The following is an 18,521-nucleotide window of genomic DNA, read 5'->3' on the forward strand; positions in this document are numbered from 1 at the left end:
GTTAGAAGAACACACAACAGTCTTCATTGAGGAATCAGCAATGGACAGGGTGGGCAGCTTCAAGTTGCTGGGTGTCAACATTTTGAATGGTCTACCCTGGGCCCAAAACATTGATGTAATCACAAAGAAGGCACATCAGAAGCTCCATTTCTATAGATGTAGGGTAGATGCATTCGGACTGCCTGCATCACAATCTGGTATGGAGTTTCCAGTGCACAGGATCTCACGAGGCTGCAGAGGGATGTGGACGCAGACAGCTTCATCATGGGCCCAACATTCTCCACCATCAAGGGACACTTCCAAGTGGGCAGCATCCATCACTAAGGACTCTTGCCGGCTGGACGTGACCCCTCCTTGTTACTGCCATCAGGGATGAGGTTCAGGGGCCTGAAGACCCACACTCAGCAACTAGGAACGGCTTTATTTTGTTTTTATTTAGAGATACAGAGCAGAGCAGGACCTTCTGGCCCAATGAGCCACTCCGACCTGCAACTCACCTATTTAATCCTCGTCTAATCACAGGAAAATTTATGATCATTTAATCTACTATCCATCTTTGGACTGTGGGAGGAAACCACAAAACCCAGAGGAAATGCACAAATTCACAGGGAGGACATACAAACCTCTTACAGAATGGCACTGGAATTGAACTCTGAACTCTGATGCCCCAAGCTGTAATAGTGCCGTGCTCGCCATATTACCGGGACACCTAAACTTCTGAACAGTCCATGAGCCCTACTTGGTTATTCCTTTTTTGGCACTGTAAAATATAGTAATTTTACGTCTTTGCAAAACAACAAATTTCTGCCGTATAAGTTATAATAAACCTAATTTTGATTTTGATTCATTTCAAGAGTTCAAAAAATTAATGTCATTTGTGCGCTAACACTGGTGTTTATATTTCAGCTGATGTAAACAGGATGCAGACTGAGATTTTGTTATTCATTCACAGCCTATGCAGTCCATTTTAATTTGCCTCCATGTGAATACTTCATTTGTGGATTTGAGGATGGAATGAGTTTGATCTGAGATTGTTTGATACAGATGCCATTTGAGTGTTTGTTTCTTCTTGAAAATGCTGGTCTATAGAGTCATAGAACACTACAGCATAGAAACAGGCCCTTCGGCCCATCGAGTTCATGCCAAACTGTCTAGCCCCATTGATCTGCACCCAGACCATAGCCCTCCATTCCCCTCCCATCCATATACCTATCCAAACTTCTATCAAATGTTGCAGTTGAAGCTGCACCCACCACTTGCACTGGCAGCTTCACTGTTGTAAAGTCTACTGAGAGAATCACTAGGGTCTCCCTCCCCACTACTGGTGACATTTACCAGGGGATTGTATATGAAGGGCCCAAAGCATTGCTGCGGATCCCTACCAACCATCCCATAATCTCTTTGATCCACTACCATCAGTAAAGAGGTACAGGAGCATCAGGACTAGGACTGTCAAACTGGATAAAAGCGACCTCCCCCAGTCCGTGAGTCTAATTAATACCCAGCCACCACCGAGGTCTCGTCACTAGAAGAGCAAGCTGTTTACTGTTTACCTGTGCTGCACTCTTCACATGCAGTTTGGATTATATTTTCATTAACTCATTTGTGATAATATTTTTGTTTTATGTGTGTGATAATATGTATTGTGAATGTATCGTGGTCCAAAGGAACATAGTTTCATTTAGCTGTGTGTGCGTATATAGATATATACATATATATACATACACACACACAATTAGATGACAATGAACTTAAACTACAAAGTTCAAAGTAAATTTTATTATCAGAATACATACATGTTATCCCGTACAACCTTAAGATTCATTTTTCCATTGGGCATACTCAGCAAATCTATAGAACAGTAACTATAACAGGATCGATGAAAGATCAACAAGAGTGCAGAAAACAATACACTGCGCAAATGCAAATATAAATACATAGCAATAAATAATGAGAATGTGAGATAATTAGATAAGTAGTCCTTAAAGTGAGATCGTTGGTTGTGGGAACATCTCGGTGGATGGTCAAGTGAGTGTAGTTATCCCCTTTGTTCAAGAGCCTGATGTTTGAGGGGTAGTAACTGCTCCTGAACCTGGTGGTGCGAGTCCTGAGGCTCCTGTACCTTCTACCTAATGGCAGCAGCAAGAAGAGAGCATGACCTGGGTGATGAGGATCTCTGATGATGGATGCTGCTTTCCTATAACAGCATTTCATGTAGATGTGTTCAATGGTTGACAGGGCTTTATCCATGATGTACTAGGCTGAATTCACTACTTTTGTAGAATTTTCTGTACAATGGCATCAGTGTTTCCATGTCAGGCTGTGATGCAGCCAGTCAATCAATATACTCTCCATTACACATCTATAGAAGTTTGTCAAAGTTTTTGATGTCATGCCAAACATCTGCAGACTCCTGAGGAAGTAGAGGCTGCCTTGCTTTCTTCACAATTGCATTTACATGCTGGGTCCAGGACAGGTCCTCTGAGATAGTGACACCCAGGAATTTAAAGTTACTAGCCCCACCCACTTCTGATCCCCTAATGATTACTGGCTCATGGACCTCTGGTTTTCCTCTCTTGAAGTCTACAATCTGTTCATTGGTTTTGCTGACACTGAGTGAGGGATTGTTGTTATGACAGCACTCAGCCAAACTTTCAATCTCCCTCATTCCACACTCTCACCACCCTTTGAGTGAAGACCGCCCCGGCCCCCAGGTAAACATTTCACCTTTCAACCTCATAGGTAAGAGATTAACCTATGACCTCCAGGTCTTTGTAATTTCACCCAACCTTAGTGGAAAGTGCCTGGTTAACACTTACCCAATCTATATCCCTCATAATTTTGTATACCTCTATCAAATTTCCCCCCATTCTCCAATTCTCCAGGGAATAAAGTGCTCACCTGTTCGACTTTTCCTTATAACTCAAAACCTCAAGTCCTGGCAACATCCTTGTAAATTTTTCTCCATACACTTTCAGTCTTATTGATTTCTTTCCTGTAAGTAGGTGACCAGAACTGTACACGATACTCCGAATTAGGCCTCTCCAATGTCTGACAAAACTTCAACATAACATTCTAACTCCTGTACTCAATATTTTGATTTATGAAGGCCTATGTGCTGGAATCTCTCTTTATGACCCTATCCACCTATGACGTCACTTTCAAGAAATTATGGATCTGTATTCTCATGGGTCTGGGATATATCTGGGATGCCATCCGATCTGCCTGTCTTGCTTTTGCATTTCTCTGTCAGAGTGTTGAGTTTCCTGCAGCTTATCTCAGTCCTTCTAGTGATACCAGGCCAATCAATATACACATTGATGCCGGTGTTCCAATTCTTTACGTTATCCCCAAGGAGCTGCTTGAAACACATTCCCTGCCCTCCTCCTGACTGCATGGCATTGCCGTACTCAGAGTCTGCAGCCACACAACGTTGCTGGCCCAGCTGGGCTGAATTTTGAGGACTACGACCCCAGTATCCGAGAGAATGCTAATGTTGCTTTCTGTGTCTTTAACGTTTCATCTGAAATCTGCCATTGCCATTTGTCAGGCTTTCCACCAAGCTTCAAGGCTTTCCTTTTCAAAAGGATCCTTTATCAACATCAGACCCCAGTCAGTAGGGATCAGCAGCAACTCCTCAATGATCATCAAGCTCACTACACCACAAGGATGTGAGCTTAGCCCCCTGCTCGGGTCTCTTTACACCCTCAGCTGTGTGGCTAAGCACAGCTTCAACACCCCCTGTATGCTACCATCAGACAGGAGGTACAAATGCCTGGAATCCCTGGCACCAGGCTCAGGAACAGCTATTTTCCTACAACCTTCAGCACAACCCCAATCCTATCACAGTAATGGTGCACTATGGACCATTTCTTGATCTACCATGATTATATCTTTTTTAGCATTATATAATAACCATATAACAATTACAGCATGGAAATAGGCCATCTCGGCCCTTCTAGTCCGTGCTGAACTCTTACCCTATCCTAGTCTCACCAACCTGCACTCAGCCCATAACCCTCCATTCCTTTCCTGTCCATATATCTATCCAATTTAACTTTAAACGACAACATCGAACCTGCCTCAACCACTTCTGCTGGAAGCTCGTTCCACACAGCTACCACTCTCTGAGTAAAGAAGTTCCCCCTCATGTTACCCCGAAACTTTTGTCCTCTAATTCTCAACTCATGCCCTCTTGTTTGAATCTTACCCACTCTCAACAGAAAAAGTCTAACCATTGTTAGACTTGTTTTGATTTTGCATTTTCTTTTCACTCTCTTTATACCCTGTATAATATCTCCCTTTCCACAATCAGAAGAGTTTGCATGGGATGCTGAGACAAGAAGGCAACATTCATCATCAAGTACCCTCATGATCTATGGTGGTTAGCATGATACTATTACAGCTCAGGCCATTCTGGATATCCGAGTTCAATTCTGGAACCATCTGTAAGGGGTTTGTGTGTGTGTGAGTGAGTTTCCTCCAGGTGCTCTTGTTTCCTCCCACAGTCCAAAGACGTATCAGTTAATAGGTAAGTTGGTCATTGTAGGTAGTGCTGTGATCAGGCTAGTGTTAAAACGGAGGGTTGCAGGACCATATGGCTCATTCCATGCTGTATATCTCAATAAATACATTTATTCCATCTTCTCATAACTATGATCAGCAGGAGGCACAGAAGCTTTGATTCCCTCCCCACCAGGTTCAAGGACAACAAACTGGTTTCTGAACCAATTTGCTCAGCTCTCATTGCTACCTCAGCCGAACAACTCTATGGGCACTTTATACTGCAATGGACTTTGTTTTGTTCTGATAGTGTTCTTTCTTATATAATTTAGTACAATTTATGTTTCAGTTGTATTTTTTTCTTGCAAATGCACCTCTAACGCCATGTGCCTGTGACACTGCTGCCCCTATACATACATGTTCTTCTGCGTATGACATTAACGTTGAGCTTGACTTCCTTCTCCTGTACAGATATTGATGAATGCACGGCAGGAACTCACCAATGTAATCCCTCGCAGATCTGCATTAACACAGAGGGAGGCTACAGCTGTTCCTGCACAGAAGGTTACTGGTTAGCTGACGGGCAGTGTATGGGTAAGTCTGAGTTCATCCTGAGGTAAGTGAAGGAATGAAAGCCGGGGTCCTTGCTCAGTAACAGAGTCGAGGGCTGATGGCCCATTGCTAGAATTTGCAGTTGGGATGAGAGTTGAGTGGAATTGTTCACAGTCAGCAGGAATCAGAACATATGGGATTGCAATTAGATGTCCATGTAGGGGTCAATCAGACAATACAGATCCAATTGATGGCCCTACCCATGAAACAATAAGATATAGAAGCAGAATTAGGCCACTTGGCCCATTCGAGACTGCACTGCCATTTCATCATGGCGGATCCATTTTTCCTCTCAGAATCAATCTCCTGCCTTCTCCCTGTATCCCTTCATGCCCTGACTAATCAAGAATCTATCAACCTCTGCCTTAAAATTACATAAAAACTTGGCCTTCACAGCCTGTGGCAATGAATTCCAAAGATTCTGGATGGAAAGTTCTCCTGATCTCAGCCAGAACCCAATTTCAGACTTGGAAGGACTCCTTCAAGTTGTCATGTCATACAGTAGCTGCCAAACAGATCTGCAGATCCTACCTAGACCCATTTCCACTCTTAGCTTCTGACCCCTTGCCAATCCAAGCTGACACTGTTTCTTGCTCTTGACTATCATCCTATTGTCTGGGTTGGACCATTCCCCTCCGCTTTAGGTTCCAGCTATATACTCTCTTTAAGAGACTTTTGGATAGGTACATGGAGCTTAGAAAAATAGAGGGCTCTAGGTAACCCTAGTAATTTCTAAGGTAGGGACATGTTCTGCACAACTTTGTGGGCTGAAGTGCCTGTATTGTGCTGCAGGTTTTCTATGTTTCTATGTTTAACCTCTGCACTATTGAAACCAGACTCCCAGACATTGACCAGCCTATCCTGGCCCTTCTCAAAACCAGATCAAGGTCAGACCACACCACATCACATCCCAATCAATCCCACTGAATGCTCAGACTGATCAAAGCCTAGCACTTCAATAAGCTCCCCAAAATCCCAGATATGATTCCTTTGATCAGTGTCTGTTTTGAGATTGAGAAAAGAACCAATGGGTTGCTTTGCCCTCCAATACCAAAATACTACGGTGCCCCGATTTCAGTCCGTGCCTCCCAGATCATCGCACCTCCCATAAGACCATCAGGCATAGAAGCAGAATTAGACTATTTGGCCCATCGAGTCTGCTCTGCCATTCCATCATGCCTGATTTATTTATTTATTTATTTAGAGAACAGGCCCTTCCGGCCCAGTTAGCCGCACCACCCGGTAACCCACCTATTTAACCCTAGCCTAATCACAGAACAATTTACAGTGACCAATTAACCTACTAACTAGTACACCTTTTGATTGACCCCTACATGGTCAGGGGGAGAAAGTACAAACTCCTTATACATGTTTCAGAATTGAACTTCAAGTTCCAATGCCCTGGACTGTAATAGCATCGCGCTAACTCCTACACTACCGCAGCACCTCTCAACTCCCTTCTCCTGCCTCCTCCCTTTCCCTTTGATGTCCGTGCAATTTAAGCACCTATTCCCCTCTGCTTTAAATATACACAATAACTTGGCCTCCACAGCGGCCTGTGGCAACAAATTCCACAGATTCACCACCCTCTGGCTAAAGAAGTTCCTTCACGTCTCTGTTCTAATGGGACATCCTTCTACCTTGAGGCTGTGCTCTGTGGTCCCAGACTCACCTACCATTGGAACCATTATCTGCACACCCACTCTATCTTGGCCTTTTAATGTTTGCTAAATTTCAACGAAAACTTCCCTCGTTCTTCTTAACTCCAGCGAGTACTGGTCCAGAGCCAACAAACCCTTTTCACACATTAACCCTTTCATTCCTGCAATTATTCTCATGAGCCTCCTCTGTATCCTCTCCAATGCCAGCACATCCTTAGCTATGGAGTCCAGAATTGTTAACAATGCTCCAGATATGGTCTTACCAATATGTTATAACACCTCAACGTTACATCCTGGCTTTTATATTCTGCTGCTCTCGAAATGAATGCTAACATTGTGTCTGCCTTCCTTGTTACTGACTCATGCTGCAGTTAGGAATGAAAGGGTTAACTATGACTACAATGATCTGCTAAGCAGGCTCCAGGGTTGATTGGTCTCACCTGGATCCACTTCTTATGATTTATGCTCATTTTCTGACATAGAGATGGGCAAATTATTTTTAACATAAGTAGCGGGATTCACTCAAAAGAGTCTTGAATTTCTAATGTATAATATTTCTATCTTCTTGTGGAAGTACATCGCTTCTTCACTGACACTGAACTCTGTTCCCCTCTCAGACATCGACGAGTGTCGGCATGGATACTGCCAGCAACTGTGCGCTAACATTGCTGGCTCCTACTCCTGCCAGTGTAATTCTGGCTTCCTCCTCAATCCTGATGGGAGATCATGCCAAGGTAGTGAGATTTCAGTATCAGTTCGCCCAACTCTGTTTGTGTGGAGATTTTCATTGATTCTATTGTATTTCGTTATTTTACTGTGAATGCCAGCGAGAAAATGAATCCCAAGGTAGTACTGTATATGGTGACATATGTAAATACTTTGATAATAAATTTACTTTGAACTTTGAAGTGTTACAATACATTGAAGGCCTCCTGGAGTAGCTTTAGAAATCAGCTGAGTTCTTGGATGTTGGATGTTGAGTTCACTAGTGACTTAGCCCTCTGTTGGGTGGGGTCAACCATGGATGTTGGGTCCCAGCTGTCACACGGAAGCCAGTAAGCAGAGTTGAGCGGTATGATGTGAGACCAAGCTATTGCCCATGTAACCGACTCCATCCTCCCCCTGCTCCACTCAACTGAAGAATCCGAGGAACAAGAGAAACCGATACAGTTTGACACCAGTGGTGTCGCAGGAGTTGCCAGTCAGCGTTGAACTCAACGTAGGACTGCCTTTGGGATTCTAGTTCCAGACTTTTCCCTCAGCGTTTATTCCTGAAGCCTTCCCCATGATTGGGTGTAGCAGCAAGCCAGTGGAGGCTTAAGATCACAGATTTCCTTCTCCTCGGTGATCTGCCAACCACGGCTGACGAGCCGCATCTGCACGAAGTGACTGGTTTTAAGTCTCCAGTATCCCACCTTCGCCCCTTCTCCTGTCAGTAGAAATGGTTCTGCCAGGCTTAGCAGCATAGCCACACATGAAGTCCAGGAGCTGGACTTGGTTGTCAGAGGCTATTTGAGACACACACCACTGGGAGCATTTAAGAGGTAGTGGGAGATTATCCCCATTATCATCCCCACCTCCCACCCCGGCCTATGGCAACCTTAAGGAACTGTGCTGGTGACCCACAGCCAAGGGGTGTAAAGAGACCCGAGCAGGGGGCTAAGCTCGCATCCTTGTGGTGCAGTGAGCTTGATGATCATTGAGGAGTTGTTGCTGATCCCTACTGACTGGGGTCTAATGTTGATAAAGGATCCTTTTGAAAAGGAAGGCCTTGAAGGCTTTGAAGGCCTAAATTATTATTTAGTGTTGCGTTTGTTATGTTATGATTGCACTGCTCCTGAGAAACACTGTCTCATTCTGCCCTGCAGAGCTGATGTACAGTTAGAATGACAATAAAGTTTTTTGAATCTTTTGAATCTTTGAAGCTTGGAATCTGCCTAGATGGAATATGTGGTGTTGCTCCTCCAATGTGAGAGTAACAGTAGAGGAGGCCATGGACTGACATACCAGAATAGGATTGGGGATTGGAATTAAAATAGCTGGCAGAGCATTCCATAGATTCACTACAGTCTGGCTAAAAATATTCCTCCTTAACTCTGTTTTAAAGGGTTGCCCCTCAATTTTGAGGAGGTGCCTTCTAGTTCTGGACACCTCCACCATAGGAAACATCCTCTCCACATCCACCTTACCAAAATTAAATGCTGTGATTTTTTTTATGTCAGTGGTACAGTGCAATACGTAGGATTACTACAGTACTATGCAAAAGTCTTAAGCTCCCCTTGCAAAAATATGTCCCTAACATTTTTGTGCAGGACTGTATCTTTGACTCTTCGTTATCATCTAAACTTCTGGACAATTTTCTGCAGAGGATAAGGTACATTTTATAAATGATGATACAACAGATGACCAAATGAAACTCAGGATCGTGTATAGGGACGTATATGTACTTTGATAATAAATTTACTTTGAACTTTGACACTGATGTTCTTTTGATGCCTTGCCATCCTGCTATAGATGTGGATGAGTGCGCTGGAGAAAATCCCTGTGGACAACAATGCATCAACACCTACGGTTCCTTCCTCTGTCGCTGTGATACTGGATATGAATTAAATTCAGAGGGAATGGGCTGTGATGGTAAGCAATGGAATAAGAGGGTTCAATTTTTTATCTTTGAGAGCTGGCTTTGCCTCCCATTCCTGTCAAGGGTCTCACCTGAACTTAATGTACGAACCACGCTATCATTTTGCTACCACTAATACTTCATGGTTGGTCAGGCGGAGTTAGGGTTGCCGCTGACAACGATCCCAAGACCATTTCTCATGCATGTCTGTGATGCTCCAGCACTTGGCAACCAAAAACACCCATTTGATTTACAGCCAGTGAGTTTGCACAATCTTTTATCTGTCGGTCTACTTGCTAAATTGTTTAATTTATTTATTTAAAGATGCAGCACAGTAACAGGCCCTTCCGGCCCAATGAGCCTGCACTGCCCATTTACACCCTTGTGACCAATTATCCGGGTAACCGTACTAAACCTTTGTAATGTGGGAGGAAACTACAACACCTGGAGGAAACCCGTACAATCACAGGAAGAACATACAAGCTCCTTGCTGACAGTGATGGGAACTGAACTCAGGCTGTGGGTACAATAATGTGCAGATTTACTCATGAATTAGGGCCAGATATCAGAAAGGAAAGATCATTGTATATAATCTTCATTATCTCAGTCTAAGTAGTCTAAAATTTGGAGTGTACCCTGTGAGACAAGGAAAATATCAAGAAAGACAAAGGAAACACAACCTTGTGATAACGTTCATTATTGTCACTTATTGACTGATTTCTATGAAGTTTGTTTACAACTGTGGAAAATTTTATAAGATCTTGGAGTTTGAATCTTGAATCTTGAAACTGTTTAACATGGCTTTGATTCTTTGTCTCATCTTTCTGCTGTTAAAGTATGTTTGATTTTGTAACACAATAGCTCTCTCAGCTTTTTGGGTCTTTGCTAACCACACCGAAGCCCGTACATTGGTATATAGGCGCATGAGTTCAGTGAAAGTTTTGACTGTTAACCTTGCCTTAGCACCTACTCACTTCTTCCCTTAGCTCAATTCACATGCACTGCGCCATGGTAGCGTAGCGATCTGTGCGATGCTATTACAGCTCCGGGTGACACAGTTGGCAGTTCAATTATGACGCTATCTGTGAGAAGTTTGTACGTTCTCCCTGTGACTGTGTGGGTTTCCTCCGGGTGCTCTGGTTTCCTCCCACAGTCCAAAGATGTACTGGTTAGTAGGTTAATAAATTGTCTGCTGATTAGTCCAGGATTGAATGTGCTGAGCAGTGTAACTCAGGCCGGGGGGTCTGTTCACGCTGTATCGTTAAATAAATAAAAATAAATAAATTGGGGTCAACGAAGCAGGGATTCATTTTCTGCCAGTTGCTTCTGTGGCAATCAAAGGGGATGGAAAAGAAAACTGTTAAAGTGTTTAATGAATGATGTGCGATTAGTCCAGTTTGTGGATCTACTTAGAGGAGGCTACAAACAGTAGGAGATGTGACATGTTGTGCCAGTTCCCTTTCACTGTGGTAAAAGTCAGAACCTAGCCCACTTTCTGAGTTCTGAAGTACAGTGAAAGCTTGGGGTACAAGTCCAATTATCCTTGAGTGTGGTAGTGCCAGTTAATAACATAGGTACAAAGGTGATGGGATACCGATTGTCATTAGTCAGGACATTGAAAAGAAGAGGAGGGAGGGATGTTGAATGAGATGGAGCAGCTCAGTTATGAAAAGAGACCAGAGGGACGAGGTCTGTTCTCCCTAGAAATCAGGAGAATTAAGAGGAGATGTGACTGGGGCGGCTCAGTAGCACAGCCGTCAGCACAACCACTTTACAGTGCATGTGATCACCGATCGGGGGTTCGATTCCCACTGCTGTGTGTAAGGAGTTTGTACATTCTCCAAGTGACCACGTGGGTTTCCTCCCGGTGCTCCAGTTTCCTCCTACATTCCAAAGATGCACGGTGAGAATTAGTGAGCTGTGGGCGTGCAATGTTCGTGCCTGAAGCACAGCACAGCACAGCACAATCCTCACTGATCTGAGGAATTTCACTGAGTGTTTCAATGTTTTGATGTACAGGCGATAACTCAAGCTAAATCTAATCTCCTATCATATATAAATTTATGAGGTGTAAAGATAATGCATAGGTGGCACTAGCAATGACATTACTGAACAAAACAGTCCATAAACAAATAGCTTAAATAGAATAGATAGGAAAGGCCGTTCTGGCCCAATGAGTTGTTCTGTTCGGCAACCCACTGATTTAACACTAGCCAGGACATTTTACATTGGCCAATTAACCTACTAACCGGTACATCTTTGGACTGTGGGAGGAAACCAGAGTGCTCGAAGCAAAGACCCACGCAGTCACGGGGAGAACGTACGAGCTCCTTACTGACGGTGCCGGATTGAGCTCCGAATTCTGGAGCGCCACGAGCCACAATAGCAGCGTGCTAATTGCTACGTTACCTTGGAGCCCCGTGTAGTTCAGTCGGCTGCAATGACTTCACTGGGGAAAAAATCAGCCCATCAAAAATAAAACATATTTTTATTCATCAATCATGGGATTGAATTTAGGAGCCGAGAGGTAATGTTGCAGCTATATAGGACCCTGGTCAGACCCCACTTGGAGTACTGTGCTCAGTTCTGGTCGCCTCACTACAGGAAGGACATGGAAATCATAGAAAGGGTGCAGAGGAGATTTACAAGGATGTTGCCTGCATTGGGCAGCATGCCTTATGAGAATAGGTTGAGTGAACTCGGCCTTTTCTCCTTGGAGAGACAAAGGATGAGAGGTGACCGGATAGAGGTGTACAAGATAATAAGAGGCATTGATCGTGTGGTGGACTTGACCAGGGGGTGGGCCTTGTCTGCGTAGTTAGAGACCCATTGGGCGTAATATGAAAAGAAGCCCAGGCACCTTTTGAGGGCTCTGAGGGTGTTGGGAAGAGGGAGTTCCAACAGGGGGCACATACGGTCAGGGTCAGGGCTAATGACTCCATTCTCCACGACACACCCAAGGATAGCAAGTCGGGTGGTCCCAAATACACGCTTGTCCTTGTTATAGGTGAGATTGAAAGCTTTTGGAGGTTGTTGTCGTGATCCTGCCGGTCGTGACCACTGATGGTGATGTTATTCAGATATGGGAACTTGGCCTTCAGTTGGTACTGGTCCATTATCCGGTCCATTGCCCTCTGGAAGACAGATACACCATTCGTGTCACCGAAGGGGACGCGCAGGAAGTGATAAAGCCTGCCGTCTGCCTCAAAGGTGGTGTAAGGGCGGTCCTCCAAGCGGATGGGGAGCTGATGGTAAGTGGATTTTAGGTCTATGGTCAAGTACACCTTGTACTGTGCTATCTGATTGACCATATCCGCGATGCGGGGTAGAGGGTATGTGTCGAGCTGCGTGAACCTATTGATGGTCTGGCTATAGTTCATGACCATCCTATTTTTCTCCCCGGTCCGAACAATGACCACCTGTGCCCTCCAAGGACTTGTGCTTGCCTCAATGACCCCCTCCCTGAGCAGCCGCTGCACCTCCGACTTAATGAAGGCTCTGTCCCCAGCGCTGTACCTCCTGCTTTTAGTTGCCACAGGTTTACAGTCAGGGGTCAGGTTGGTGAACAGTGTTGGGGGAGGGATCCTGAGGGTGGAGAGGTCACAAGTGGCGTCGGTAGTGCAGCAGTTGACATGGTGTTGGGTGAGATGTGCGGGTCGGTGTGTGTGTGTGGTCAGTAGCGAGGTATGTGACGTATCCCTACAAAACTGGGGATTTACGACAGTAATTGGTGGGAGGAGCGCATCATACTTCATTGTCACGCTTTTCAGGTGGCTCTGAAAGTTGAGCCCCAATAGCACGGGGGCACACAGTTGAGGCATGACCAGTAATGTAAAGTCATGATATTCTGTGCCCTGCACCACTAGCATCGCTACACAACCCCCCCCCCCCCGGATGTCAGTTGTATGCGACCCAGAAGTTATGGTGACCCTTTGACTTACCGGCCATATCACGAGTCTGCAATGCTGCACCGTGTCCGGGTGGATAAAACTCTCTGTGCTGCCTGTGTCAAACGAGGCAGCTCGTCCTGCACCCCTCCACCAGGATGTCCATCATGACCTTGCGAGCTGGTGGGGAGCGCTTTGGTCGAGGGTCACGGAGGCCAGGGTTGAGTCGCTGTCGTGGTCTGGCACGGTGGGGTGCCCCATGAGCACCCGTTGGTGGGAGGGGGTGCCGACCAAGATGGCCGTCCCCATGTCTCGCACGTGGTGGCGGCGTGCAGGGAAAATGGTGGCAGGCAAGATGTCGACCCCCATGTCTCGCACGTGGTGCTGCTCGATCCCGCTCGCAATTTGGACTTACAGGCCTTGGCGAAATGGCCCTTCTTTCCGCAGCTGGAGCAGGTAGCTTGTCGAGCCAGGCAGCGTTTCCGGGGGTGCTTCTTGAGTCTGCAGAAGTAGCACTTCGTGGACTCGTGACTGGCGGCAGCTGAGGCTGATTCGCCGGCAGGTTGCGGGGTCTGCGGCACCCATGAGGCCGTGGGGGGATCACATGCCTGGAGAGCCTCGGAGTTATACAGAGTGGCCTCCAGCGTGTCGGCCAGCTCGATTGCCGAACTTAAGGTAAAATCGGCTTTTTCCAACAGCTGCTGGTGCACATACACTGACCTGGTCCCCGTGATGAAGGCATCTCTCACTAGGAGCTCTGCATGCTGCGCCGCCATCAGCTCCTGGCAGTTGCAGGCTCGCACGAGTGTCCGTAGGGCCTGGACGAACTCAGCACTTGATTCCCCGGACCGTTGTTGCCGTGTCGCTAAGCAATGCCGAGCATAGACGCTGTTTATCTGCCGCAGGTATTGTCCCTTGAGTGCGCTCACCGCACCGTCGTAGGTCTGCTGGTCTCTGATCATCGAGTAGACCCGTGGACTGACCCTGGAGAGTAGAACTCTGTGCTTCGCTACAGGGTGGGTTGCTTTAATCTCCTCTAGGTACGCTTCGAAGCAGGCCAGCCAGAGTTTGAAAGCATTTCCAGCTTCAGGTATTTGCAGATCGGGTCTAACTTGTCGGGTCTCAAAGCATGTTCCATACTTTAAAATGTACAGCGAATAAAATTGAAGTACCTTCAATAACTCCAAAAGACTGAGGTTGGGTAAAATACTGAAAGGCTCTTATTCACTGTACAATACGACCTCCACTGTGAGTGTCTGTCCCCGGACTGAGGGGGAAGGGCAAGGCGAAACAACTTTATTCAGGAACCTGTGGGAGGAGCCACGGGGCAATCAGCAGAGGGGCGTGTCCAGACAGTTAACCCAGTTACAACATATATATGGTTTACCACAGATCGTGTGGATAGTCAGAGGCTTTTTCCCCGGGGCTGAAATGCCTAGCACAAGAGGGCACAGTTTTAAGGTGCTTGGAAGTAGGTACAGAGGAGATATCAGGGGTAAGTTTTTTACGCTGAGAGTGGTAGTTGCGTGGAATGGGCTGCCGGTGGCAGTAGTGGAGGTGGAATCGATAAGGTCTTTTAAGAGACTCCTGGATAGGTACATGGCGCTTAGAAAAATAGAGGGCTATGGGTAACCCTAAGTAATTTCTAAGGTAAGGACATGTTCGGCACAGCTTTGTGGGCCGAAGGGCCTGTATTGTGCTGTAGGTTTTCTATGTTTCTATGTAACTATATAATTTAAAAAAGATAGATAGGAAAGGGTATTAAAAGGATTTACTTGCCAACTGAGGATGAATCATTTATTTACAATTAATTTGGGAAAATATCCATCTAGTTCTAGTTAAATCTGGTGAAGTAAATAAATCCTGTAGAGAAGAGAATTAGCACACCGATAAACGTATATGTTAGAAACTGAATTTTATACCGGCATACTTTATGTGGATATAAAATAAATTTTATTTAATTAAAAAATGTGGTAAGTGAATAAAATTAAGGTTAAGTATTTTGTTCGTTATGCTCACTGTGATTACTACTAAAGAAGGTCTCTTTTAAAAGCAAACTCTTATTCACTAATATTTTTTAACCAACACCTTGTTGTCTTTAGCAACAAGTGTTGCCATGTTGCTTCAGGCAAGCCACAGCTGTGCGATATAGTTCAGAAATTCTTTCATTGGGAAAATAAATCCTGCAGGAAATTATGTAATTCAAACTAATATTTTACTTGGGAATTGAGGTGATTAATTTGTACAAAAATGTTTATTAATGATAACATCTATTTTTCTCTGGGGATTGACTAATTTATCATTGGGTTTATATTAACCACAGTTAGCTTTGAAACTCTTCTACACAATGCTACTGTTTAGTTTTATTGATAAAGGCTCAACTTTCTGAGGGCTGCAGGTTATTTTAGTCTTGCGTAAAGTTCACACTATTTCATCATTTTGGTGATTGGAAGCTTTATTGTGGAAACAATGCCCTCCTCCATTCCTGCTCTTCCCAACCAGACCCTGTTGGCCGAACAAAAAATGCTTTGTTTATCTAATATTTCCTATTGAAGAGAAGAGTAATTACAGAGAGTTTGAAGGAAACCCATGTGGTCATAGCAAAAAGGTGCACTAACCACTACACTACTGTGACACCCTGGGTTGAATGCACATAGGTTTCCTTCCCAGGGTTGAGGAACGAAGAACTAGAGGATATGGATTTAGGGAACAGGTTTAATAGGAACTTGAAGGGCAACTTTTTTCACCCAGAAGTTGGTCAACGTAGGGTACAAGCTGACAGAGACATGTACATTAATGACATTTATAAGGCACTCGAAAAGGTGCGTGGGTGGGAAAGGTTTAGAGGGGTATGGGCCAAGTATGGACAAATGGAATCTTGGACCAGTTGGATTCAAGGATCTGATCCCATGTTGCATGATTCTGTTATAGTCTCTAACATGACAAGCCTGAGTGCTTTCATCCCAAACTTGAAGGAACACATCCCCTCCCACCCACCCACCCACACACCCACATTTGCAGCAACAGGAAACTCCTACACCTCTTTAATCCTTTATGTATTCAGTGGATATTTATCTCCTCCTTTCGGGTTGAATTTGAACGTGTAACCCCAGTCAGTACAGATTGGCAACAGCATCTCCTCCACAATGTCCATTAGCACAGGTGCAGTTCAAGGCTGTGTGCTTAGCCCCCTGTTCTACTAGCGTTACACTCTGGACTCTGTGGCTAAGCACAGGCCCAATGCTATATTCAAGTTTGCTGATGACACCACTGTCATTGGCCAGATCAAAGGTGGTGATGAATCAGCATATTGGAGGGAGATTGAAAATCTGGCTGAGTGGTGCCACAACAACCTCTCACTCACTGTCAGCAAAACCAAGGAGCTGATTATTGACTTCAGGGGGTGGAAACCAGAGGTCCATGAGCCAGTCCTCATCAAAGGATCAGAGATGGAGAGGGTCAGTAACTTTAAATTCCTCAGAGTTAATATTTCAGAGGATCTGGCCTGGACTCAGCATATGTGCAATTATGAAAAAAAGCATAACAATGCCTCTAATTCTTTGGCATTTGCAAAGATTTGGCATGACATCTAAAACTTTGACAGACTTCTATAGATCTGTAATGGAGAGTACATTGACTGGTTGCATCACAGCCTGGAAACACCAACACCTTTGAATGGAAAATCCTACAAAAAGTAGTGAATAGAGCCTGGTCCATCTTGGGTAAAGCCCACCCCACCATAGAGCACATCTGAACAGAGTGCTGTCACAGGAAAGCAGCATTCCTCATCAGGGACACCCAACTCCCAGTTCATGCCCTCTTCTCACTGCTGCCATCAGGAACAAGGTAGGGGAGCTTCAAGGCTCATACCACCAGATTCAGAAACAGTTATTGCCCCTCAACCATCAGGCTCTCGAACGAAAGGGGATAACTTCAGTCAACTTTGCTTGTCTATCACTGAACTGTTCCCACAACCTATGGACTCACTTTTAAGGACTCTTCATTTCATATTCTCAATATTTATTTATTGTTTGTTTGTTTATTTATTTATTTATTCTTTTTGCATTTGTACACTTGGTTATCTTTTGCACATTGGTTGTCTACCCTGCTGAATGCAGTCTTTCATTGTTTCTATTATAGTTCTTGGATTTATTGAGAATGCCCGGAAGAAAATGAATCTCAGGGTTGTATATGGTGACACTAAAATTTAATTTGAACTTTGAACTTTGAATCCTTCTAAGATTGAAGTAGTGTGCCCTTCTGACAAACTCCAACTCCTTTTCTAAAGCAACATTATACGTTTTCTGTCTAATTGTCCTCATAGGAAAAGGCAAATTGGTAACGAGGGGCATATTGTCTTGATATTAGGAGAAGCTGTGTTGATGAAGGGGACAGATCATTAAATAATAATCTTAGGTTAATCATTAATTGTAGGTTGGGCTCATTCTTGACAAGGTTGTTAACCTCAGTAATACTATAACTACCTGCTACTTAAGCAAAGCAAAATCCTTGGCCAGGAATGCAGCAAGACAGACAGGCAATTAATATTGGTGATTAGTCTTTCTAGTGCTTTTATCTCTGAAGTACATTCCTCCCCAAATTGGAATTTAACAGAATGTAGTTAAACAGATAAGAACTTGAGAGTGAAATAAAGTACATATTGCAGCACATATTTCCTGAGATTTGTCCTTGAAGAACAATCACAGCAAAAATAAAGATTGAAAATGGATAATAGTGGCACCAACCACCAATGAGCTTCCATAACATTCAGGTGAAAGTGGTCATTAGCGCCACCCTCTGGCCCTTCCACAACAATGCTTATGGTATAGACTTCATGGTTTTTGCACAGAGGGACAGGATAGCTGAGCTGTTAGTGTGACCTGCCTCATTTACTGATATAATTATGATTATAGCCCATCCTTCACTAAAATTATCTCACCATTCCATTTTTAAACTGCTAAATCCTCTGTATGATTTTAGAAACATAGAAAACCTACAGCACAGTACAGGCCCTTCGGCCCACAATGCTGTGCCAGACATGTACTTACAATGTACTTTTCATTGCCTAATTTGAAATATTAGTAACTTTAGATATTCTCTGAGGTTTCGCCAGAGGGTGGTAAATCTTTGGAATTTGTTGCCACGGGCGGCAGTGGAGGCCAAGTCATTGGGTGTATTTAAGGCAGAGATTGATAGGTATCTGAGTAGCCAGGGCATCAAGGGTTATGGTGAGAAGGT

General features: G+C 44.5%; 1 protein-coding gene across 1 annotated transcript in view; it reads left to right on the forward strand.

Moving 5' to 3' along the window:
• The window catches only part of fbln5 (fibulin 5), a 121,285-nt gene that overhangs the window by 84,532 nt on the left and 18,232 nt on the right, over nucleotides 1–18,521 (forward strand). Inside the window, exons 5-7 of the mRNA XM_063043816.1 lie at nucleotides 4,975–5,097; nucleotides 7,394–7,510; nucleotides 9,291–9,410. Coding sequence (XP_062899886.1) covers nucleotides 4,975–5,097; nucleotides 7,394–7,510; nucleotides 9,291–9,410 — 360 coding nt within the window. The remainder of the gene's footprint in view (nucleotides 1–4,974; nucleotides 5,098–7,393; nucleotides 7,511–9,290; nucleotides 9,411–18,521) is intronic.

The sequence above is a fragment of the Mobula hypostoma genome, chromosome 1, assembly GCF_963921235.1.
Source record: "Mobula hypostoma chromosome 1, sMobHyp1.1, whole genome shotgun sequence".
Taxonomy (NCBI): domain Eukaryota; kingdom Metazoa; phylum Chordata; class Chondrichthyes; order Myliobatiformes; family Myliobatidae; genus Mobula; species Mobula hypostoma.